The 26,047-nt window shown below is 37.9% G+C and overlaps 1 protein-coding gene across 2 annotated transcripts in view; it reads right to left on the reverse strand.

The window, feature by feature from the left end:
• LOC149161377 (protein SGT1 homolog A-like) overlaps positions 1 to 25,050 on the reverse strand; it is a 40,064-nt gene extending 15,014 nt beyond the window's left edge. The window contains exons 1-6 of one of the 2 annotated variants that reach the window (XM_089436978.1): positions 24,601 to 25,050; positions 11,815 to 11,884; positions 11,499 to 11,623; positions 10,031 to 10,217; positions 9,650 to 9,746; positions 9,426 to 9,491 (exon numbers count right to left, since the gene is read on the reverse strand). In XM_089436978.1, the coding sequence (XP_089293104.1) occupies positions 9,426 to 9,491; positions 9,650 to 9,746; positions 10,031 to 10,217; positions 11,499 to 11,623; positions 11,815 to 11,884; positions 24,601 to 24,760 (705 nt within the window). In that variant the 5' untranslated portion in view covers positions 24,761 to 25,050. The remainder of the gene's footprint in view (positions 1 to 9,425; positions 9,492 to 9,649; positions 9,747 to 10,030; positions 10,218 to 11,498; positions 11,624 to 11,814; positions 11,885 to 24,600) is intronic. The other variant, XM_089436977.1, reaches the window with a different exon arrangement.
• Positions 25,051 to 26,047: the final 997 nt, after the last annotated feature.

Below are 26,047 nucleotides of genomic sequence, written 5' to 3' on the forward strand. Positions count from 1 at the left end.
TAGCATGTCGAACCAATTATTTTGCTTTCAATGAAGGGTATACTTTTGTTAAGGCCATGGTAGAGGAGTTCAAAAATCAATACCACCAACATCAAGGAAAATAAATGGCTTCATGCTCTTCATCAAATGCCAATCCCATACCCTCACACATGACAAAATCAAATGGAAACATTGTAATCCCCCAAATCCTGAAACCCTGAGTCTGTTGGATTTTGAGTGAGATCTAAAATTCTAATTTCTGCATATGAAATCCAAAGAGGTCGAAACCACTCTCAACATCTCGAGTCAATTCATGGTAATGTTAAAAATTTAAGTAAAAGGATGAACCTATCTAACTAGCCAATTTGACAGGTTTCCAATTCAGACCGGCCGATTTTTAAAATTATGTTTGGACTTGTTGGTGAAATCCTTTTCTATATTTTAATTTTATGGATCTAAATCATTGAACTTTATAATATTAAAAGCCTATGGGCTCAGACTATGCAAAGAGAAATACAAGCTCCTTAAAATACTTGTTTGAAAGAGTGAATAGTGTTCATGTTGTAATGGGGAGGTATACCCTTGTAACACCCATTTTTGAAAGGTGTTATGAATGCCAATAAAATGTTATTTTGTTATCCACTAATAAAATTATGATTTTTTCTATGCAAAATAAAAGAGGGATCTTGTGTACAAATAATGTAAAAAAAATCCTCAAAAAAAATTAATGTAGAAGAAAAAGATGGATTGAAAGGGGGAACCCAATAACATAAGTAAATTGTTAAGATATAGCATGAACCACCAAGGACAGCTATTGAATCTGATAGGAGATGATACTATGGCATGAAAAGATTTCTTTGGAAAAGCAAAAATGAAAAAAATCAACCAAAATAAATTTTACAGTGGATAAAGATAAGCTAATTGTATTGATGTCCAACGGAGGACCACAAAATAGGTCAATGGGATTGTTGAGTGAAGGGTTCAATACAAAGTATGGAGTACTAGTATGTCACCTATATAATGAGCAAAAAAGAAAAGTAAATCCTAAGATCCATGCTAAAACATGGAAAATCCTAAACTCCAAGTATAGTCAACCACAACAAGAGGTGGAAGTACAGAGGGAAAGGATCTAGGTATTAATCATGGTCCACTTGATCTATGTCTCCTAACATCCACGGTTGAAAGAAGAAAACAAGATAAAATGGTGTCCTAAGAAAGATCCAAGGGAAGAGCTGGATTACACATTACATTAAAAGAGGTAAGTTGTCGCTAATGTCTGGTTGCTCTTGTCTACCTGCTGGTAAGAGATCTATTATATCAATGTATTTAAGGTATGTAGGGAAGGGGGATGGTCCCTCATATCCATACTAATCCAAATTCATCAATCTGACTCTTGTTACCAATAGTTGAAGGGAGCACCATAAATAAGGAAGTAATCTGTAGGTTGAATCTAGTTTAAGAGGTTGGAGAATGTGGGCACAAAGTCTACATGTAAAGAGACATACATTTCTGGTTTGGGAACCTGAATGAACATTGAAACCTCCAACAAATCTTATAGTAAATGGAACAAAATAAAGTTATTTGAAAATTTGTGGAGGTATGCCTCCACAACCATTCAATTGTATTAACATCCAATCAAAAAATGGAGAGGAGGTAGAAATGCAGGTACAACCTTAGCCACCAAAATATTTTAGGCAGGGAATGGCAAAGTGCCCATAGTCGATGAAAAAATTATATTCCTTCTTGACTTCCGGCGTCCTTTTAAGTAGAAACTTAGTGAACATAACATCATGCGTTTGAGATAACAATACGTGATTGCAAAATGGAATGCATAATGTTGCTAAACGACCTTTGTCATGATACATGCGCAAACATCCCATGGTCAACAAAGTAAGAGGACTTAACAGTTTAGTACTAGCATAGGTTCATCTTAACCAGGATCTCTTCATCACTGAGGTATTTAAATAATGTGTGAACCTCTTGATTTTAAGAAATCTAGTGTTAAGATCAATCTATGCTAGCTTTTTATTTGTCTTATTATATGATAGATCTAATAAACTTTTTAATAAGTTAATTAGTGTAACCACCCACGGCCCCAACAAATCTCCACCTACACTATCAAATGCATCTCATTATTTGTAGAAAAATTGTAGGCCCAACCCAATTTTAGTTTTAGGAATCATATCAATTTAATGCCCAACCCAACATAGAAAATTGCTATTGTTTTTAAACACGGATATTTGCTAAAACATGAAACACATAAGCCTACTCTACTCTTTCACTTTATCTATAAGAATAAATGCAACAATCACACAAATTTAACACAATGATTTTTGGTCCAAAGACCCTAGAAAAACCCCGAAGGGAAAACCAATGAAAGAGAGAGAGAGAGAGAGAGAGAGAGAGATTTTATTTTTTATTGAAGAATTTTACAACATATAATAACAACAATTAAATCCACTTATCTCCCTTGAAATTTGTGCCCAAAATTTCCCTAGAGAAAATGTTGTAGTTGTTCCTTGAATTCCTAAACTAGCTGTCTTTATTTTCATGCCCTTCACACTCAAAAAATCAACAGCTTGCTCCTAGAAATTCATGCCCACAAGTTGCCTTCAATTACAAGCCTCAAACTGCCTCAACAATCAAGCTCTAACAACCTCAAATAAACAATGCTTAGCCACCCTCAAACAGCCTTAGATTTCATGCCTCCTCTCTGCAATAAATGCAACCCAAATGCCTCAAAAATAATGTTGTCCTTGCCTCAAATAATGTGCATGTTCTCTACCTTGGAATTCTTGTTGCCTGGCTATTATCTTTACGTAGTACCTATTGTACTTTTCCCTTCTCTACTAAACTTCTCCCTTGGCTCTCCTCTTCTCCAAATCTCATGAAGAATTAAAAAACCATGTCTCTTCGCTCCCCCTTCTCCTTAAACTCATTAATTACTAAAACCACTAATCCTTGATCTCAATGCCCATGATTAAATCTTGTCATCAAGATCAACAGTTGTGACTTAATCTCTCATTGACATGACTTAAGTCACTTTTAGAAGAAGCCATTTTTTAAAATCACTTAATCCACTCAAATTTTATGTAGTCACTTTTAGTACTTAAATAGAAAAAGCCACTTTCTAGCCTTATAAAATCACTTTATAAATAAAGTTGTTTTTTCACAAGGGGTTCACCTTGCCACTTTTCCTAGGCTAGGCACAAAGCACTACGAAACACTTCCTTCGTACCATTTCTTAACACTCCCTCTTACCAAGGAAGGTGTTTCTCACCACTTTCATCTTGTCCCTGAAGTAGACATGCTTGCCCCTTGGCAAGGAGTTCATGAAAAAGTTTGCAACCTACTCATCAATGGTTATGTACTCTACCTTCACTACTCCTCTCTTAAGATAATCCTGGATGAAGTTGCATGTGATGTCAATATGCTTTGACCTGTCATATAATACTAATTCTTCGTGAGTTTGACACAACTTTGATTATCACAATAGATCATAGTGGGTCTCAACTACTGACCAAATAAGCCATACAACATCATGCAAATCCAAATCGCCTCACAACTAACCTCACTAGCTACCATATACTTCACCTCTGCAAAACTCAGTGCCACTGATCTTTGTTTCCTTCTAAACCATGACACTACCATCGAATCCAACATGAAACAACAACCTAATGTACTCTTCTTGTCACTATCACTACCTACCCAATCCAAGTTTGTGTACCCAGTCAACCTAACTCCATTCCCCTAGATATAGTCCAGAGTCCAGACCATAATCCATTGTGCCTTATAGGTACCACAACACATGTTTCATAACCACCCAATGCACCCTCTTAAGCTCCAATATGAGTTTGACTCAATGTATTGACTGCGAAACAATATTTGGTCTGGTATTGTCCAAATACATCATCGAACTGATCAACTGGCAATATAAAGTGAGATCTACCAACTCAAAATTAGAAGCATGTAGCTTCTTCCAATTTGTAATCATAAGTGTGGTCATGGGCCTGCAATCCTCCATATGAAAACTCCTCAATATGTCCACTGCATACTTGCCCTATCCCAAGAAGATATGCCCATCCTCCTGCCAAATCTCCAATCCCCAAAAATAGTACATCAATCCTATATCAATCATCTTGAATTCTAAAACAATGTGTCTCTTGTAGTGCTCAATGAATTTTTTTCCTCCTGTAATAAACAAATCATCTACATACAGTAGAAGAATGAGCAGATTCTCGCCAACCACAATGTAATATAAGTTCGAATCCACAACGCTCTTCTCAAAATTCATTTATTGCAAGTAGGAATCGATTTGCAAATACCACGCTCTTCGTGCTTGCTTCAACCCATACAAGGCCTTCTTCAGTCAACATACATGAGAATCTCTCCCATGCATCTCAAAGCTCTGTGGTTGCTCGATATATACTTCCTCCTGGCTAATCCCATTAAGAAAAGTGGTCTTCGCATCCATCTAATGGATCTTCCAACCCATCTCTACTGCAATGGAGATCACTACTCAAATCAAAGTTTACCAAGCCATAGGTGCAAAGGTCTCATCACAGTCAACTCCCTCTACCTGTGAGAACCCATCTGCCACAAAATAAACATTGTACTTCTTGATGCTACCATCCACAACACATTTGATCTTGTAGAGTCATCTTTAAATCACAACTAATTTCCCTTCAACCTAGACACAATATCCCACACAGTGTTCTTAAGAGAGGTACTTCAAAGGAAGGGCAAGATGGATAGAAGAGAAATGAAGGAAGGTGCCTAAATATATATGGTAACTGGGCTGGGGAGCTAGTCATATCATGTAACTGGATTTTACCTTTTTGATCGGGACTAAAACTTTCCAGTGATTTAAATAACCATCCACTTTCACTTATTTTCCATAAAGTAAGAAAGCCCCACCAGTGATTGTTGAGGAGGGGAGCATGGAACGTGACCAAAGGAGTTGGATAAGTTGCAGAATCAGGGAGAGAAAGTCAATCGGTGGTTACTTGTGTGGGGAGTTTCAAGTTGTTGCACACCCCCTATTCCCTTTGTGACACTCGAGAAAAGTTTTCCCTCTCCCTCACCTCATGATGGAAGCACTCTTCCAGCATTGCATCCCTCCAGACCTGTTGGCCTACAACCTCCTCACAGCTAAATGGCTCGATCTTCACATAGCCAAATAGCTACCCAACCTCTCAAGTGGTCTGCTCTCCCTAACTGACCACTTGGGCTTTCCCACTGTCCCCTAGGCTTCCTACAAGGTATCACAAAGCCATTTAGGCTTCCTCTTCCCTGAAGTAGCCTTTTGAACTAGGGCAAGTATATCCTCCTCTATAATTAGTACTCCTGATGATGGTGCCCCTATGGTTTGCATGGAACTTGTACTCTGGGAAAAAATGCTCGTTGTACCCATAACCTGTGGACTCATCACCCCTAGAGCCTGTGAACCACCAGACCCTTGTGATCTTGGACCCTATGGTGAACCTCCCTATTATGCACTACTCTTTTATGCACTTTGCTGCTCTACATGACCCAAATCTTTCGACCTCCTCAAGGCTCGCTCCTCCTTGAACCTCACACCTTGCCTCACCACCACCACCTTCCTCAAGGCTAGAATATAGATCTAATAAGCCTTTGAGGTCTCATTGTACCCAAAAAAAATTCCCTTCTCTGTCGTGGGCTCCAGCTTTGTCCTCTTCTCTAAAGGGACATGTGAATATGTAACACACCCAAAAATCCTAAAGTACCCCACCTTTGGCTTCCTCCCAGTGAAAACCACCACAAGAGTCTTGCTCCCCAACATTCTATGTGGACTCTTATTCTGTAGATATACTAGAATGTTTCATGCCTTTGTCCATAAGAAGAATGGTAACCCCTGATCATGTAACATGGCTCTCGCAGCCCCAATTATGGCCATGTTCTTCCTTTCAGCACCCCCATTTTGTTGTGGGGTGTAAGGAACTATCAACTCTCTCTTGATGCTTGCACTAGCACAAAAACATATAAATTCATGGGAGGTGTAAGCCCCCCCATTGTCAAACCTCAGGACCTTGATCTTCCACCCTATTTGGTACTCCACAAGAGCATTGACCTCTCAGAACCTCTTGAAGACCTAAAAAAGATCCAAGTCTTCCTAGAGTAGTCATCGATGAAAGTGACTAATATAAATATCCACTCAAAGAAGATGAAGACATAGGACCACATAGATTTGAATGAATCAAGTCTAAGATATCACTCATGTTGTTGTCACTGCCCAGAAAGGTTGTCTTGGTGTACTTTCCCAAAACACACCCCCTGCACACATCATGATGCTTTATGCCAAACATTGGTCCACTTGTAACTATCTCCCTCAAAATGCGCAAAGCCCCGTGACGCAAGTGTCCCACTCCCATCCTCCTATGTCATAGCTCACATAGTGTCGACTAAAACATGACTTCGTATCACTTCCCAAAGCGGATCTAAATCACTTTCACCGAAATGATGTTTGATCCCTTGAGATGCATGAGGACTTGTCCATCATAGAAAACCACTACATATCCTCTATCCTCAATAGCAGATATGGAAATAAGGTTCTTCTTCATCCCTGGAACACATAGGGCCTCTGTCACTTTCAAGGGAGAATGTGACTCCTTCTGAAAGACTACAATCCCCACACCACTTGCTCCAACTGTAAAGTCATCACCCAACACTACCTTATGATCTATGTCTCTCACAACCAAATTTGTGAAGTGCTCTCTAACATCGTTCACGTGGCATTAAGCTCCATTGTCTAGGTGCCACACACTAGAGGATAAATCTGTGACAAGGCTCACCACCATAGAAAACTCTCTATCAAATTAAGGGAACTCTTCTATCTCCACAGAAGCCGCAATGTTCTTCTTCTTCCCCTTCGTGTTGGGACAGTGAAAGGCGTGGTGCCCCATTTTATAGTAAGCAGAGCATCTCACTTTGCTCATGTCCTTATCTTGTGTCTTATGTTTCCATTTCTGCTTGGTCCGACTCATAGGCCCCTTCTTGGACTTCTTTCCCTTACCTACAAGGGCAACATTCTCCTCCTCATCCTCCCCACTACGTCAATTGCCACTCTTAGCATTCCCCCTATCTCCTCCTAAATAAACTTCCCCAACCCGGCAGATGCTCTTTGGCCACAATGTCAGCCATGAATCCATCCCACTTTTTGGAGAAGCCACTCAATGCCATCCTGACCAACTAGTCATCAAGAATAATCTCTCCTACTACAGCCAACTCATCTCTCACCTGTGTGATATTGAATAAAGTATGAGGTGATCGTGTCAGTCTTGCTCATCTTGATGTTTCTCAATTTCTCACATAACACCATCCTTTTGTTTTCATTAGTGCTCTGGAAAGTTTTATCAAGGAATCCCACATCTTGTAAGAAAATTTATTCCCTAACACATGAGGTATAAACTATAAAGTGGTATTTTAATCGTATCAAAAAGGATTCTCTTAGCCTTCACATTGTGCTTGTTGAAGCCTGACAACTAAATAGGATCAGTAGGTGGTTGTACTGTATTCTCGACAATATCCAACAACTCAAACTCTCCTCTCCTTCCATGGGCCAAAATTTTCAGCCATACCCCAACATATCCTCCAACCTCAAACCAATAGCCATTTGACCCTTTCAGTCAACACAACTATCCAACACTGAAAATCGGTGAACAATCTCTCTCAACCACCAAATCTCTGGGTATGTAGGTTGTTTACGCTTGTTATTCAACACTGTTTAGCTGATAGGTTCACTATTGCTCTGATACAATGCAGAAAATTGTAGGCCCACCGGATTTCTGTTTTAGAAATCACATCAGTTTAATGTCCAACCCAACATAGAAATTTGTTGTTTTTAAACATGAATATTTGCTAAAACATGAAACACATAAGCCCTCTCTACTCTTTCACTTTCTCTGAAAATAAATGCAGCAATCGCACAAATTTAACGCAGTGATTTTTGGTCCAAAGACCCTAGAAAGACCCCGAAGAGAAAACCAAGATAGAAATTTTATTTGTTATCAAAAAAATTTACAACGTACAATAATAGCAATTAATCCACTTATCTCCTTTGAAATTTGTTCCCAAAAATTCTTTGGAGAATGTATTGTAGCTATTCCCTGAATTCCTGAACTGGCTGCCTTGATTTTCATGACCTTCACACTCAGAAAATCAACAGCTTACTCCTAGAAATTCATGCCCACAGGCTGCCTTCAATTTTGAGCCTCAAACTGCCTCAAAAATCGAGCTCTAATAGCCTAAAAAGACAATGCTCAACCACCCTCAAACAACCCCAAATTCTATGCCTCCTCTCTACAATAAATATAGCCCAATTGCCAAATCACACTGTCCGTGCCTTGAATTCTGTGCCTGTTCTCTGCCTTGGAATTCATGTTACATGATTGCTGTCTTTACTATTGTACATGTTGTACTTTGCCCTTCTCTGCTAAAATTCTCCCTTGGCTCTCCTCCTCTTCTCAAATCTCATGAGGAATAAAAAATTCCTACCTCCTCCTTTTATAAACTCATTATTACTGAAACCACTATTCCTTGATCTCAATGGCCAAGCTTAAATCTTGTCATCTCAAGATCAATAATTGTGACTTAATCTCTCATTGAGATGACTTAAGTCACTTTTAGAAAAAGAAACACTTTCTAAAATCACTTGAGCTACTCAAACTTTATATAATCATTTTTAGTAATTAAATAGAAGAAGCCACTTTCTAACTTCCTAAAATTACTTTATAAATAAAGTTACTTCGCAAAAGGTTCACTTTAGCACTTTTCCTAGGCTAGGCACAAAGCACTAGAAAACACTTCCTTGGTACCATTTTTCAACATTATTGCAATACAAATATTTGACCACCAACATCATTTTCCCGTTCCTATTCAGGATATATCATACATTGAGTTAATGCATAGATACCTTTACTGCCAATTTCAGGCACAATGGGTTGACTATATGATTAGTTTGCCACATTTCATAAGAGGTTCTAGCTACATGTAATACAACATTGTATTCAGACATAAATAACAACTTGAAGAAGTACCTAATGTTCTCTGTTGCTTAAGAAGTTCAGAAAGGTTAAATGATAGCATTTAAATCCGTCTTCTTATAGAGCATTGTCAAATATCAGATACCATAATAGATCCAAATAACATTGAACTAGTTTTATTTCCACATGATACAGCTGATACAAGGTCCAGTCAGGCAATAAAAGTAAAAGGTAACCAGGCAAGCTGCAGTATTTGAAATTAAAAATTACAGAACAACCAGAGAAACAAGGTATCAAACCAGTATTGCAAATTCAAACTGAACATAGACTATTGTAGAATCCAAAAAGGTGCATCACAGGCAAAACACTACAGCCAACTACCATGCATATGCACCTTTAGGCAACAACATAAAACAACACAAATTGCTATAATGTAAATGTTACCTTAGCAAATAAACGCCTCTGGAGAACATAATTGTCTTCCCCTGGAACATCAATGATAATGCTCAACTGAAATCACAAGAATACCAAAACCACCAGATCACTAGAGTGATTATTATACCAATAATATAAACCAAAAAAAAATAGTCCAACTAATCCTTAACCCCACTAATTATACAAAATAAGAAACAAAAAGAACCAATCATCCTCTAGGAGAGGAAACATACGAACTGTTCGCCAAACTCAACAGTAACAATGTCTTTAGACACTCCCTTTGCAAACACGGTAACAACTACTTCATTTGGTTTTTGGTAGTATTCATGTCTGCACAGGAAACAATGAGAATGTTCAAACCATAAGAATAACAGTAATAAAAGGAGTCATGCAAAGACGGAAGCTGTGCTTTCTGTGCACAGACTGAAATGCATCACCATTAAGCCTCATCCAATTCAAACAACAGCTATTTGACAAACAGGAAGAACTTAACAGGTACAAACCGATAAGGATCCTCTGATTTAAGATCCTTCAACAGAAGGACATCAAATGCTTCAATATCCAACATATAATATTAAAATTTAAAGCATTATACACACAATGATAATTTTTACCTGTATTTAGGTTTAGTTGGTTGCAAAGGTTCACCAAGATTATTATTATTAGTATTAGTATTATCTCTGGAAGTCAATTGCTCTGATCCTACATTAGGAAGACCATTATCTGATACAGGGGCAACAGGTCCATTGGCTGCTGCTGGAGAAACAGACTCTGATTCTTTTCCATCTGATGCAGCTTCTTCTGTATGGTTTCAAATCAAAATGAAGACAAAATACTACAGGTCAAATACCCATCAAATAAACCATGCCACATACACTTATATGAACATCTCAAACTCATTAACCATCACATATTCGATAAGCGGAAGACAGAAACAAGCATTATATTTCATAATACTCTTCTCATCAAAAGAGCATAAAAGAAGACAATGATACATCAATAAATGAACACACAATTCTAATTGTGGCTCCTTTCATTCTGACACTAGATCCAGAACTAGAATAACTGATGTAACTGATTCAACATCCTATTGCAGTATGAGATAAAAAAAAATGGCCAAAGAAAAACCTTGTCCCAATTTGAATATTATTATCAGAAGTACTACTAAATAGAGAAATGATATTTCTGCCATTTTGAATGACCCTCCATATAGGTTGTCCATTTGGGAGATCTTAAATATGCAATCGTAAGGGATTCCATTTGTTCCTATTATCAAGAATTTACATCAGTTCATCTTTGATTCCTTAAAAGAGAGAGGATCTGTTGAATCTCATGTATGTCACTGCTTTTGTCTAAAGACTTGTTCAATAGAACTAACATAGATCCATCTTAACCCCAGATCTATTGAACACAAAGGCACAAACTTCCAAGTCTCAAGAGATCCAGAATTAAGTTAGATCTATACTAGTTTATTATTAGACAGTGGCCCATGAAGATAGTCATGAATACAGGAGACGAAGGCTAAATATATTTTTTAAGATTATAAATGAATAACTTAGAAAAAAGACAAGTCAGAAATACACAGAAACCCAGCAAAGAAACACTCACAATTCTCAAACAGGAAGAACACAAGCAAAATTGCCTGTGAGAGCAAGCATTATGCACTGGTAAAACTATTCACATGTTTGGACTTGCAATTGACGTGGAAGCTTTTCTTCAGGTGCCTTAGACAAAATTTTGCAAGATTTCAGACAGTTTTTTCAAACATCGCATGGGCAGAACAATTTTCTAAAACCGTGAAGGGTGCAAAGAAGGTCCATAATGACAAATAAGTTAAGAACTGAAGGTAATTTATTCAACAAAGATCGGTTTTTCCTCTCCGAAATTTCCTGGGAACACAAAAGACTAGAATATCCTTTCCAGAAACAGAGATTTTAAAGTTTGTTTCACTAGAATCAATCATTACAATTCTTTGGAGATTAAATGCTCAAGAACAAAGAACAATCAAATATTATTACTCTTATACAACTAAAGAAGGCTATCTCTTTCAAAGATAGGTTCTTTATGGTAGAACCAATTTACCAACTAGCTGTGCATCGCATTTATCGATCCACGTCTTAAACTTTGAATTGTTGTCATCAAGAACAGATCCTGCCTTAAATGCAGCCATAGCTGTTTGATATTCCTCCAGAGAAAAGCAAGCAATACTGTAAGGTAAAAAGATAAGATATATTAGAATGACATTTGAATATAAATGCCAAGTCGGGATGACAAATTTGAATTAACTCTCATTTCAACTGTAAACATGTGTGGCTAGTGGATCAGTGACTGCATTTTCACACCACCAAAACCTGAAAGAGAAAAATGTCAGAATGTGAACATAGAACAAAATGTTTACCCCTTACGGAGATATGCCTTTGCCAGAGAAGAATCCAATTCTATTGCCCGGTTTGCATCAGCCACAGCGTCTATTAGACACAAGGACATAAAATAAATAAAAGCTCAGTATACATAAATTCTCAAGCTAATCAGTAAATAATTAACATATACTAATTGTAAATTCAACAAAAATGAAGCATCCAACTTAATGAGCACACTATGAGTACCACTGATGATTTTAAATGTGGCCAGTTCATTAGAGAAAACTAAACAATTTCTGAATATGAAAAGCCCAGGATTCGAGAATAAGCCCAGGATAAATATTCCATCAAAAATAGAATTTATCCTAATATCTCACCCTTTATCCTAATATCTGTAATATCTCACCCTTTATCCTAATCAATCTTTCTTCTCTTAAGATTTTCAAGTACACACAAACATTCCTCTCTCACAACTTCTGACGATTCATTTTACAAAATAGAGCGGACTTCCTCAATAATAGACAAAAATACATATGTTTTCATTAATAATTGGATGACCATTACAATGAATGAGGGCTCTCACTTTAAATATATCCCAAGTGTCATTACATGAGGGGGCATGATCTTTGATTGTGCCCCTTAGTCTAAAATGAAGTTAATTTATGTTAGAAAAATAATTTTATACATAACATTGTCTCCCTCTCGAAAGAATGCTTTGTCCTCAAAGCATATGTAACGATGGGTGTTGTTGACGAAATGCTTATGTCTCCCGAGAGGCTTCTTCTTTTGGTAGGTTCTTCCACTTGAAAAGGTACTCTGTAATTACTCGAGATCGTAATTTTTTTTGCCTGGTGGTAACAATTCCTTCTAGTTCTAAGACGAACTTGCCTTCATCATCTAATATTGGAAGCATTATCTGTGCTGATTGGTGTTTGCTCAATTCCTTTTTAAGGCAAGATACATGGAAAATGTTGTGAACTCTACTATATCTAGAAGGCTTAAGTAACAAGTTGTATGGTACTTGGTCGATCTTTTTGTTAATCTGATACAGTCCATAGAACTTTGACGCCAATTTGTTTTTTCCTTCTTGCTTTAGGGATAATTGCTTGTAAGGTTGAAGTTTAGCAAATACCCCTTCTCCAACTTCAAATTCTTTCTTTGTTCTGGATCAGTCGGCATGCTGCTTCATGCAATTTCTTGCAATACTTAGATTTTCTTTTAATGCTTGAAAGACTTTTTGGGTTTCTTCTAACTAATCCTTTACAGCAAGAACTTTTGTCTCGGTGATGGCCAAGTCCTTCCATTTAGGATGTTCACATCTGTACAGAGCTTGAAATGGGGTTTTTTTTGCGGAAGTGTGATAAGTTGAATTGTACCACCATTCAACGAAATGTAACCATTGAGCCCACTTACTTTGTTTGCCTACTGCATAACAACGAAGGTAAGCTTCTAAGCACTTACTAGCAGTTTTTGTTTGACCATTTGTTTGATAATGATATGCAGAATTCATGTTGAGGTACGTTCCGATATGTTTGAAAAGCTCCTTCCAAAAATTCCCTTTAAATTTGGCATCTCTGTCACTAACAATGACTTTGGGAAATCCATGTAATTTGTAGATATTTTTGCAAAATATCTCAGCGATCTCTTTTGCTGAATCTGATTTCTTCATTCCAATGAAGTGTGCATACTTGGTGAGTCTGTTGACTACTACGAGAATTTTGTCCTTGCCATTAGACACAGGTAACCCTTTGATAAAGTCCATTGATATTTCCTCCAACTTCTGATTTGGAATGTTTAAGGGATGGAGCAATCTGAGTGTCCTAATGTTCTCATTTTTATTTCTCTGGCATTTATAACATTTTGCTACGTAGTTTTGAATAGCATTATTCATTCCCTTCCAGAAAAATGATTGGTGTGCATTATAGTAGGTTTTAAAAAAACCTACATGTCACACTGACAGTGAGTCATGGGACTCTTTGAGAACTTTGGGTTTAAATTTAGAATTTGGACTTAGGTAAATTCTCCCCTTGTACCACAAAATATCATTTTTTCATTCAAATCTTGAATTATGAGGGTTATTGATTATAGAACTTGTTTCTGGTTCTTTTGCATACTCACTTCGAATTTCACTAAGCCATTCTGAGACAGCAACTAAAATTGCAAGTAATGAAATTCTTTGTCTTTCCTAGACAGAGAATCAGCTACTACGTTGTCATTCCCTTTCTTATGTAATATATCCATATCAAAGGCGACAATTTATTCAATCCACTTTTGTTGTTTTGTAGATAGCATTTTTTGTTGGAGGAGGTGTTGAATGTTGAAAATAGTAACAAAGAGAGGTGTTACTAGGCTTTTATCCCTTTTAGCCTAGTAAGCACATTAATGGACTTTTGTCTCAATGAGATTTATGAGTTAAATTAATGTCATGGGTGGAAAAAGTACTTAGAAGTGTTGTACCATGTACTTTTTCTAATATTAAAGTCACTAGTAATTTATAAAGTGACTTTATGTGTAAAGTACATAGTGTAATTTTCTAATATTAAAGTGAGCTGAAAAATCACTTTATGAGAAAAATAAAAAAAAGGTACAAAACTTGAAAAAGGTACTAAGAGACTTTTAAGTGATGGGGCCAATGTATAAGGGAGGGGGGGGTCATTTGGAATAAATGATCACAACAACACATCTTGAAATTTGGAGATTAAATCTCAGCCATAGGATCCTAAGTTTAGGGGTTCAATATTTTTCAAGGAGACGAAAAAAAGAAAAGAGAGGTTCATTCTTCACTTCACACTTGAGAGAGAGAGAAGAGGAGAAGAGAGGAGAGGAAAACTTCATGAAGGAGGAGAGAACTTGTTGCTAAAAGGAGGGCTCGAATTCCAAGGAGGAGGAGGCAGCCACAGCAGCATGAAAATCGAAGAGAAGGCGGCTACAACAAGCACAAAATTCGAGGCAGGGAGGCACAAATTTCAAGGAGCAATCAAGCCCAAATTTCAAGGATGCAACTATTGTCAAGCCCGCCCAAAATTCGAGGCACGAATTTCAAGACAACAGACTCAAAAAATGCGAAAATCATGCAAGGATTTAGCTAATATCTGGCATGATTTTTGAGGCAAAAAAATCACCTTCAGGAACAGAAATCAAGGTTGGGTTTTGCACAAACTTCGACACCGAGTTTGGGTACAAATTCCAAGGAGCTGAGCTATAGAAAAATGCAAAATTCTAGGCACTAAATTTGCTGAAAATATGAATTGTTCAGTGGGCACAAATTTCCAAAATTTGCAACTAATGCTACAAAAGAAAAAGGGAGATAAGTACAATGAATTTTTGTACTTATCTTATAATTTCTAAAGCAACAAAATCCTCCTTTGAAGACTTGTTTTCCCCAAAAGGTTGTGGGGTTTTTCGAAGGTCAAATTGACCAAAAACTAGTGTCTCTTGTGTTAATTTTCAATTGATAGGAAAGTGAAAAATAGTATTAGTACTCTTTTAATGTTTGCAATGAATGCATACTGAACTTTATATCAGCGTGACAAAACATGTGGGTTGGGCCTAAACAAACATATGCAAAATTGTAAACTGGGTTAAGGGTGGAGATCATAATTTTTCTACATGGTATCCGAGCTGAGTTGAGCCAAGTTGAGGCTCAAATCATTAATTTCAGTCAATTGATAAAGAGGGCAACAAACATCTAAAGTCTTCAAACAGTTCAAAGACTTTGCTAGGAACCTAAAGACTTCAATAGTTCAGAGGGAGGAAGATTCTAGCTTCCAGATTTGCTCCATTAGGTTGGTTGTGGGGTCATGGCTACCGGGTTGAGAGTAGAGGACAGATTGGCAGGGGCTGAAAACTTTGGCCCATGGAAGGAGAGGGTTATGCTTTTACTGGAGGAGGTGGAACTATGGGATGTTGTTGAAACAGTTGGGCAAGCACCCACTGATCTGGCTTGGTGGAGTTCAACAAGAAGAATGTGAAGGCAAAGAGGATGCTTCTAGATGCCATCAGGGACCATTTATTCCCTCATGTTTCAGGGATGTGACATATGCATATCAGATGTGGGAGTCCTTGGTCTCTTTGCACTAGAGTTCCAATGAAAACAGGAAGATTGTCTTGAGACAAAGCCTACGCAACACCAAGATGACCAAGACCCACAGTGTAACCTCTTTCCTCACTAGAGTCTCACAGTTGAAGGATGAGTTAGCTGCCAATGGAGAGATTGTTCCAGATGAGCAATTGGTTAGAAGTTAGGATTGCCTTAGATGTGTTCACCGAGAAGTGGGATGGCTTTATCCACGACTTGGTGGCCAGAGAGCACTTTCCTGGTTGGAGGAGGATGTGGGATGATTTCATCTAGGAGGAGATCACGAGGAGTGCAAAAAGGGGCAACAAGAGTGGTCGGGGAGGTGAAGATGAGAATGTTTCTCTTGCAGCAAAAGGCAAAAAGGGCAAGAAGATCAAGAAGGGGTCTTCTAGTGGAACAAAGCAGGAGAAGGGGAAGCAAAAGGCTAAGGAGAAGGACATAAACAAAGTGAAATGCTTTGCTTGTGGGAAGATGGGTCACTATGCTATGCAGTGCCCCAAAAAAAACGATAAGAAGAAATAGGGAGTCGCAACTTCAGCAAATGTGGATGATTTTGCGGCTATGTTTGATTTAGAGTGTGCTTTGGTGGTGAGCTTAGCCACTCATGTCACATCTTCCCATGCATGGTTCCTAGACAGTGGAGCATCCTACCATATGACCAAAGTTAGAGAGCACCTCACGAACCTTTTAGAGGACGATATTGTATTGGAGGTTGTGTTTGGCAACAACTCCAAAGTCAAGGCGATAGGTATGGGGAAAGTTTCATTTCAATGGGAGTCATCACCTCCTCTAAAGGTAACAAATGTTACTTATGTTCCAAGGTTGAAGAAGAGTTTGATATAAGTCTCTAGCTTGGAGGACAAGGGGTATGCTATACAGTGTCCCAACAAAACGGGTAAGAAGAAATAGGGAGTTGCAGCTTTAGCAAATGTGGATGACTTTGCGACTATGTTTGATTCAGAGTGTGCTTTGGTGGTGAGTTTAGCCACTCATGTCACATCTTCCCATGCATGGTGCATAGACAGTGGAGCATCTTGCCATGTGACTGAGTTAGAGAGCACTTCGCGAACCTTTTAGAGGATGATATTGTATCGGAGGTTGTGTTTGGAAACAACTCCAAAGTCAAGGCAGCAAGTATGGGGAAAGCTTCATTTCAATGGGAGTCATCACCTCCTCTAAAGGTGACAAATGTTCCTTATGTTCCAGGGTTGAAGAAGGTTTGATATAAGTCTCTAGCTTGGAGGACAAGGCGCATGAGGTATTGTTCCCGAAGGGGCATGTGTTGATATATCCCAGGGGATCTAGTATCGAGTTTGCTCGTATGATTGGAGCTCGCATTGGGAGTCTATACAAACTTATGTTTCAGCCTCTTCGACCTATGGTAGTGCAAACCAGTAGCAGTGAGTTATGTGAGTAGTGGCAAAGGAGGATGGCCCACTTGCACCATGGAGCTTTCAAGATGTTGAGGGAGATGGTTACTGGGTTTCCTGACTTCAACACAAAGCATCATGATGTGTGCAGGGGGTGGGCTTTGGGAAAGTACACTAAGACACCTTTCCAAAGCAATGACAACAAAGCTATAGGTATCCTTGACTTGATTCATTCTGACGTATGTAGTCCTATGTCCCATGTTTCATAGAGTGGATATGAGTACTATGTGACATTCATTAATGACCACTCCAAGAGGACCTAGATTTACATTTTGAAGACCAAGGATGAGGCCTTTTGTAGATTCCAAGAGTTTAAGGCTCTTGTGGAGAACCAGACAGGGAGGCAAATCAGCGTGTTGAGATCAGATAATGGGGGTGAGTACACTTTTGCGAAGATTGAGGTATTTTTGTGTGAGTGTGGCATCAAGAGGGAGCTCATTGTACCATACAACCATCAACAAAATGGGGTGGTAGAGAGAAAGAACAGGACCATTGTGGGTGCAACAACAGCGATGTTGCATGATTGAAGTTTACCTTTCTTCTTATGGGTCGAGGCATGTAATATTGTTGTTTATTTGCCGAACAAAAGCCCACACAAAGTCTTGGGGAACAAGACTCTTGAGGAGGTCTATACCGGCAAGAAGCCAGAAGTTGGGCACATCGGGGTATTTGGGTGCCTTACTTATTTACACGTCCCTGAGGAGAAGAGAACGAAGTTGGAACCCACAGCAAAGAGGGGTATCCTAGTGGCTTATAGTGAAACCAACAAAACCTACCATATATATCTTGCTGCACAAAGGAAGATTGTCTTGAGGAAGGATGTGACATTTGAGGAGGTCTCAGGAGGCTAATAAGGTAGAGCAGTAGGCTCCTCAGCAAGGGGCCACACTACAGGTTTCAAGGGCATCAAGTGGTACATCAAGATCAGGGGGTTTACCTTCTTCAAGGGTGACAGGTTCACAGAGTACATGATCACCTAGTGCAGGTTCATCAAGGACAGTATCTCAGAGTTCAAGATCTCCTTTGGTTATTTCAGAGCCTTCCTCGCCAAGAGGAGAGGCACCAGTTGAGGATTTTCCTCTGTTACATCAGAATGGCTCCCGAGAGGTGGGAAACCCGTTCCAATGGTTCCCGCACTCCAAAGAGCTTTGGAAAGGTATGGAAGCGTTTCCTCTTTAGTGGGAGCGGCAATGGGAGCTCAGGACAGTTCCGGGAGCATTGACAACTATTTTTTTGGAGTTTCGGCATTCCCATAGATGAATTCACATAAATTGGCACCAAAAAAACTCTAGTTCCCACCAAACCGGCTGACTTGACACAAATTGGCGCCAAAAAAACTCCAGTTCCTGCCAAACCAACTCACAACCCTCCATAAATGTTGTTCCTCGGCCTATTTATCACTCCATCACTGTAGTTTGTTGTTTGTTGTTAGGAGCAGAAGAGCACAGAGTTGTTTGCTAGTATTCGTTTGCGAACAGTGGTTGGGGAAGCAGTTTCGCAGTTCGGTGTAACCTCTCCGTCTACAACCCCATCACCTCATTAAATTCTTTATTGAAGGCATGTCAATTTAGTTAACCTTTCTTGCAATGCAGATTTTCCATGTCCTCATAGTGAAATTCAAAAGGTCAAGTATTTAGTAGTTATAAATATTAAGTTCTGCAGACAATGGATAGGCCAGTCTGCACTTCTGATTCCAAGTAATGTAAGTCCTTGTAAAAAAAAATAGCAAAGATCACGAAACATGGAGCTGGAACAGAAGATCATATTTACTAAGTAACTAGTATATGCCATGACAATCTATGATACTACTGCGGTTTATTCAGCCAAAAACCAGTCAAGTATGAAGAGGCAAGAATCAAACGTCAGCCTACTGGAATCCACCCATCAAGTTCTTGTCAGTTTCTGTAGATAATGCTTTGAATCTGCACAATTTTGTGATACTACTTCTCAAGAAATAGACTGCAAGAAAAAAATTCAGAATGTCAAGAATTTCAAGATTACAAATATTACATGAAGTAGAGGAGTATGGCCAGACTGCACCCCTGTTTCTAAGTATGTAAATCAATGGCTCTCTCAAGAAAAAAAGCAGAGATGTTTACTACTGTAGAAGGCTCACATTACTTTCCAAAATGAGTGTTGTGCCAAAGTTTGCAAGTTAATGTTCATGCTTCCAGGGTCAGAGTCTCTGAACATATGTTCAGATTGTTCTTTGACAAGTATGGATCCTATTTCCATCTTTAAGATCAACAATGTTGTCTGTTTTTCCTTTATCCAGAAAGTTGGTGTTGTGCAGTCACTAGAATCTGGTTAGTGTGTCTTGCACACAGGATCCTTTTAGGACCTTAGCAGTCAGCTTTGGATGAAAATTTGGGTACACCTTGCTATATGGAATCGTATGGGAAAGTTTGCTATTTAGTTATAACACTTCAATTGTCCTGGGTGATATATTTGTTGGAAAGAAGTTGATTGTCTTGCAAAAGACTGTTCAGCTAATGTATATCTTCTTGTGAAACTAAAGGGAAAGCATTTCACTTTTTGTTTTTGCAAGTAATTCTGAAAAAGTCTCCTCCTCTGTATTCTTATATACTTTGATCAGTATGATTGTTTAATTTGAGCAAAATCTCATCCAGTTCATGCATTTTCTTGCACTTATGATTGATTGTGCGTTCTTGCCACTAAATATGGGCAAGCATTAACATGCTTTCCCTTCTTTCCATTTAAACAAAACACAGAAACAGAAGTATTTCAAATCATTCAATAGACATCAAGCATGTCTCCTGACTATTCTTTGATACATTTATAGGTTTTTCTTCATTGATTAAATCCTACCACATTTCCTCTTTATTATCATTTTGCATTTTTGTTAGTCTAGATTGGTTTAGATTTTACAGGATGAGTTAGGTCGTCTTTGTTTTGCTACTTATACAAACTGCAATCTTGAATTTCAATGATTTTCCTTTGATCGTCAGTGGATATGAATGTAATTTTATTTCTTTGTAAAGGGTTGATTCGCTTACAAATTGTATTTAATTCTATTGATTTTTCCTTGATCATCGTTGGATATTAATATAGTTTGATTTCTTTCTAAAGTGTTGATCAGTGTTGAGTATTTCTTTTGCTATTTATGTATATATATCACAGAAGATTGTGTGTGCATATTGTATGTGGCAGTCAATTCTTTGAAGGATTAAAGTAACAAATCTATCACAATTCTTAGGCTACTAGGAGACTGTTGTCCAAATTGAACATCCAAGTAAGAAGTAAAAACAGCCTTTAGTGGAATCGAAATCAATGATGGACTTTATCTTAATGTCCCATCAATGTTATATTTAGCTGTTGCGAGAAATTAGCTTGATGCAAAAATGTTATTACATAGATTGTTGAAAAGTGTGTTATTAAGTAGCTTAGATTAATGTTGTGTTTTTGAAATAACTGCACAAGGAATGTTATGGTAGCAAGTCTATCTTTACCGGTAGATTCATCTATAAAAGGAATCCGAAACTTATTTTTAATCGTTACCTGGTTCAGTCCTCGATAATCTACACATAGTCTAAAGGATCCATCCTTCTTTTGGACTAAAACCACTAGAGCAACATAAGGGCTTCTACTTTTTGAGATGATTCCACACTTCAAAAGATCTTGGACTAATCTTTCAATTTCAGTTTTTTTATAATGTGGATACTTAAACGGCTTGATATTGACAGGGTTTGACCCTGATTTGACTTTGATGACGTGCTCAATTTCTCTTTCAGGCAGCATCTTGATAGGAAGCTGTTGGAACACCTTTTTGTGTTTTTGAATCAATTTTTGAACTTCAGGTGGTTCTTCACTCACCAATCCTGAAGCCAACATCTCCATCTGATGACATTGCACTACATATGTTGGTGCTCCCTTCCGGATCGGATCCATCATCTGGGATGACGATACAATTTGATTCTGCGGGGGCTGAAACCCAAATAACTTGTATTTCTGCCCCTCCCTTCTAAACTTTACAAATTGCTTTTGATGGTTGACAAAGCAAGTGCCTAGGGTTTGTAGCCATTGGATACCTAGGACCACATCCACTCCTAATGGTATAGTGTAGAACAGAGATTCCAAATTGTAGTCCTGAATCTGTAATTTGAGTTTATGGCATTTCCCTACATTTTCAATTTCCTTTCCATAAGCTACCATCACACTTTCATGTTGGGAATGGGATATGCGAAATGTTGAGCCTTTTCTCCATATTTGAGTCCAAAAAGTTATGGGTGTTGTCGATATCTATTAGAACCATTACGTTGTTCTTTTTGATATGTCCTTTTAACTTTAATGTCTCGGGCTGAGATATACTTGTCATGGCCGATAATGATACTTGCAAAATATTATCGTTATATGGTTCTAAAGAAAATTGTGGATAATCTTCAATTTAGTCTACGTCTGATTCTTCACTGTCTAAATCATTGGTTGCTTCGCATGTATACAGATTCTTGGTCTCTTTTCCCTTGACACATTTACGTTTAGGATCCCATTTTTCGCCACAGCATTTGCACTTACCTTCTTTCATTCTTTGGGAAAACATCATCAGCCTACTCTTCTGAAAACATATGATCAGGCATAGCCACATCAACGGCCTTTTCTCTCTGAAAACATAGCATGATAAGGCATATCCACATCGCCAATGGGGTCATAACAAGAAATGTTTTTATGGTGAGAACAATGTATAGCTACAAAATAGCTCTAGCATTTCATGTAAGTTATGGAAGTTGATTCTTACATATTTTATGTTTTTATATAACATTCTCTTCCATATTAGTCAGTTGTTGCCAGACATATTATTTTAGAGAGAGCCTTTCACTAATTTCCCATATTTATAGCAATTCAAAATTTATGGACATTCAATTCTTAAGCTAGCTAATTCACAGTTGTGTTGCAAGTGTTCAGAATTAATTTCATATATTATAGCAATTCAGAATTTATGGGCCTACACTTCTCAAGCAAATTCACAAATCTGTTGCAAGTGTTTAGAATTTAAATTTAATCATATTCTAGGCTAATTCCTATAGAATTTCATTCGTTGACGAGATTGTTTCTCATATCCAAAACATTAGATTTGCCAATTTTACATGTACATTCTAGTCAATTAGGCCAAATTTTTAGGAAACGTGTACATAAAGATTCATTACCACTCTAGAGCCCAATTAGGTTCATTCCTTGAAAGATTGTATTGTTAGTAGGTTTCGTTTTCAAGGAAATCCAAGGGAGAATGCCATTGACAAATATAATCCCGTAAAAGTTTCCTACTAGGCTTAAGACGTAGGAATAATTCAAGTGTCATATAACAAATCATGGAATGTCTTGTCAAATTAGAGTGGTCTAGCTTTGTGTTACATATTCTAGAGCTTCGTTTAGTAAAATACAATTCTGTTCTACAAAATGATGCACAACTAGAACTCTCAGAGAGGTCCCTAAGTTTACCATGGCCCATGTCCTCACAAAATCCAACTACCGTAAAACAAATACAAGAGTTATGAGATATTAAAATATAGCAGGGGTATGCCACAAAATAGGATAAAAATAAATAATCATAGGATCAAGAAACATCAAGAACCAAATTCCCCACCAAGGAGGTTTATATCCTCGCATCACAATGCAAAAGGTGGCCACCTAATTCCTTCCCATAACCATATAATTCTTGTGGAACGGAAAAAGTACTACGCTAAATTTATGTAATACCTGAAAGGGTCATTCATCAACATTAATAAAATCTCATTTTCAATTTAGATATCTGTAATCACTCCCAACAAAACAAGCAAATCAACACATCGTAGCTATGGAGCAGAATCAGTTTGTTGGTTACGCAGTGTGGTGTAAGTGGTAAGTAGGGTCACTTACCACCACAGTGACCCCAGTTCAAACTCGAACACATGCACCGCACCGGATAAAGGGATGCATTAAAACAGTGAAAAAGGAAGCACATTTACATGGTTGTTGTACTCGACTGTTCCCATTGTATACAAAACAGACCCTTAGTGGGCAAAAAGGACAGTTAACCAACAAAAATACCAAAAATAGACCAGAATCAATACGGCATCAATACATTAAAATAGTATTTTGAATCCAAACAAAACAAACTTGCGAACACATTAACCTGCATTACAAAGTGAGACGTCTAGTGGCTGCTTCTGACAAAACAAACCATGCACAATGAAATTGAGTTGAATATCATAAAACATAACCCATGTGAGTTTCCACAATAACTCAGGCAAAATAAACCAGTCACCGCATTGTGACAAAGAACCAGAACCAATAAGTCATCGCTGCGTCCAGATTTTGTTTTGACTCCAACCAAAACAAACTTCCGAACGCATTCTATGATTCAGTTCAGACTACCGAGGCTGGCATCCCAGCTTAGATACTGTGAAAATATAACCTCAGAGAAGTTGTCATGGGATGCATCAAAGTTGCAAACATCGCATAAACTGCCGAGACTGGCATCAAGGCTTAAATACTTCAAAAATGTAACCTTAAATAAGCTACCATGAACTGGAACCAAAGTTGCGAACATCGCATAAACGTATACAATTGACCCAAAAAGGGAGAAAGATCTGAGATAACAAAAAAAAGGAAAAAAATAGGCTATATGCAGAATTGTTTTCACAAGATGCAATTCAAATCAATTTTTAAATGACTTATCATGTTAACACTGATTCAAACTTTCAAAGCTCCAACGTTCAATTTCACAGCTCCATGCACCAAAACCGTGATTGTAATTCAAGCTGCAATACATCCTCAGACTATACTCTGGCAATTGAAACCAAAGGCCAAATCCTCCTGCAGAAACATTGAGCACCCTTGCTTGGACCCAGAAATATAGGATCACATTGTAAAGTAATTTAAAACTATTGTTTCCTAACACACCATCCTAAACTTACAATCAGCTATAACATCGATAGATCTTTAGCCAACACGATGAACCCTATATTCCTCCAACGGATCCGTTCTCTCGACAGATTGGAATTAACAATCACTCCATGGGAACTAAACTCATAACGAAATCAAATAAACCGCTAAACAAGTATAATGTAGAATTTCTTAAAACACAGTCAAACATTATATATTTTCTTCATAGGATTTGACCTCCAGTTCTACAAACAGAGAAAACAATCCAACTGCAAAGCAATCCATAAAAACCCACACAAGTCACTTCAAGACAGATAATGAACAGTTTCCTCGAGACTTTGGGATCAGATTTGAAACCCTAGGGCGACTGAAAAAACATTTAAAGGCACCGGCAGCATTGTGGGCAATACACCAGAATGTCAAGGTTTCGAGTCTACCTGTATAATTCTCCAGCTTAATGTTCGCCCAGGCCCTGTCAACATAAAACCCGGCATTGGAAGGATCCAGGCGTATGGCTTGCGTATACAAATCGGCGGCCTGTTCGAACTCGTCCTCCTTAAAGGCCTCGATAGCCTGCCTCTCAAGCTCCTCGGCCATTGATGCACTTACAGAAATTCGAACCGGGGAATGCTCCGCGGTATCGAAAAAGAATGAGAACCCAAGAGCAGAATAAGAGAATAAGTCTTCCTATTCCGAAACCCGGTGCCCCGAGTCTGTAAGAAATAAATTAACTATAATAATTATCGTAATTATAACTGGGATGCCTCGAAGACTATTAGCGAGAACTCAAGGTTTCAAGAATCATTCAGGGATGGTTTAATACCCGGTGTCTCTGTATCGCGAAACTTCCAACCTAAAGACTTTTAATTTCGGTAAAATTGCCCTCTCGAAAGTTCCGAAGGTAAATTGAGTTTTATAATACGCAGATCGACTTCAATTATTATTTGTTTTTCTAATTTAATTATTTGACTTCCAAAACAGTGTCCTAGATCGTGTTGACTAGACCACACTAACAGTGTTGACTCATTCGCTTCGCACAATTTAAGTGACTTTCATTGTACTTTCTGGGTAATAGAGTTGTAGTTTCTTTTTTTTCTTTATAACAATAATTATGAGATAAAGGATAGTTCCCTCTCGAAAGTAATAGTAAATTGAATTTATTTTATTTTATTTGTTTTTTTAATTGGGTTAAGAAGTACTTTACAATTCATTTAAGTGGTTGTTTTCTTAATTGCATGAATATTTTAGTCTTTAGACACTATTTATATTATAAAAAAAATGTGACACGAAGTCTAAAATGGAAGTAAGTTGGGATTTTAGTCGTGCATGGCATTAAGGTTTTCGTTGTTTTAGGAGGGAAGATAAGAATTAATGTGTAATGAAGATAGGTAGTGAATACAGTGGTACACTCGAAGGATATTACGAGAACGATAACATGTTTTTAAGAATGTTTCTTTGTTGACATTGATCTATACCTGTCATTTTATTAAAGCTTAACAGTGGCAAGGAAAAAGCTTTGCAAGTGACATCTTTGTGACAAAGTAAGACAAAGGACCAAGCTCTCCTGGCCTAGTCCATTTACTTCTTTGAGTTTGTGTCAACTATTGGCACTCACTCTCAACCATCCCTATCAACTGTTAAAGCTCCATCACCTTCAACTCCTCCCGAAAACACTCCAGTCGGTATAGGCTTAAGGCATATGGGTGTTTATTGTTGTCTTATCTCTTAATTATCACGTAGCCACCCTACAAGGGTGCGACAACTAGTTTCTACAGTCAATATTGGTTTGTGGTTATTCGGGTTGCCAGTGCTTATACACTCTCCCTCTGCTTTATTTATTCTCTCTCCTTTGCGATTAAAATGCCTAGAGAACAAGCTTTGGCT

The sequence above is a fragment of the Pinus tabuliformis genome, chromosome 5_2 (genome assembly GCF_031772625.1).
Source record: "Pinus tabuliformis cultivar Carrire ecotype Pingquan chromosome 5_2, CPIR1, whole genome shotgun sequence".
Lineage (NCBI taxonomy): Eukaryota > Viridiplantae > Streptophyta > Pinopsida > Pinales > Pinaceae > Pinus > Pinus tabuliformis.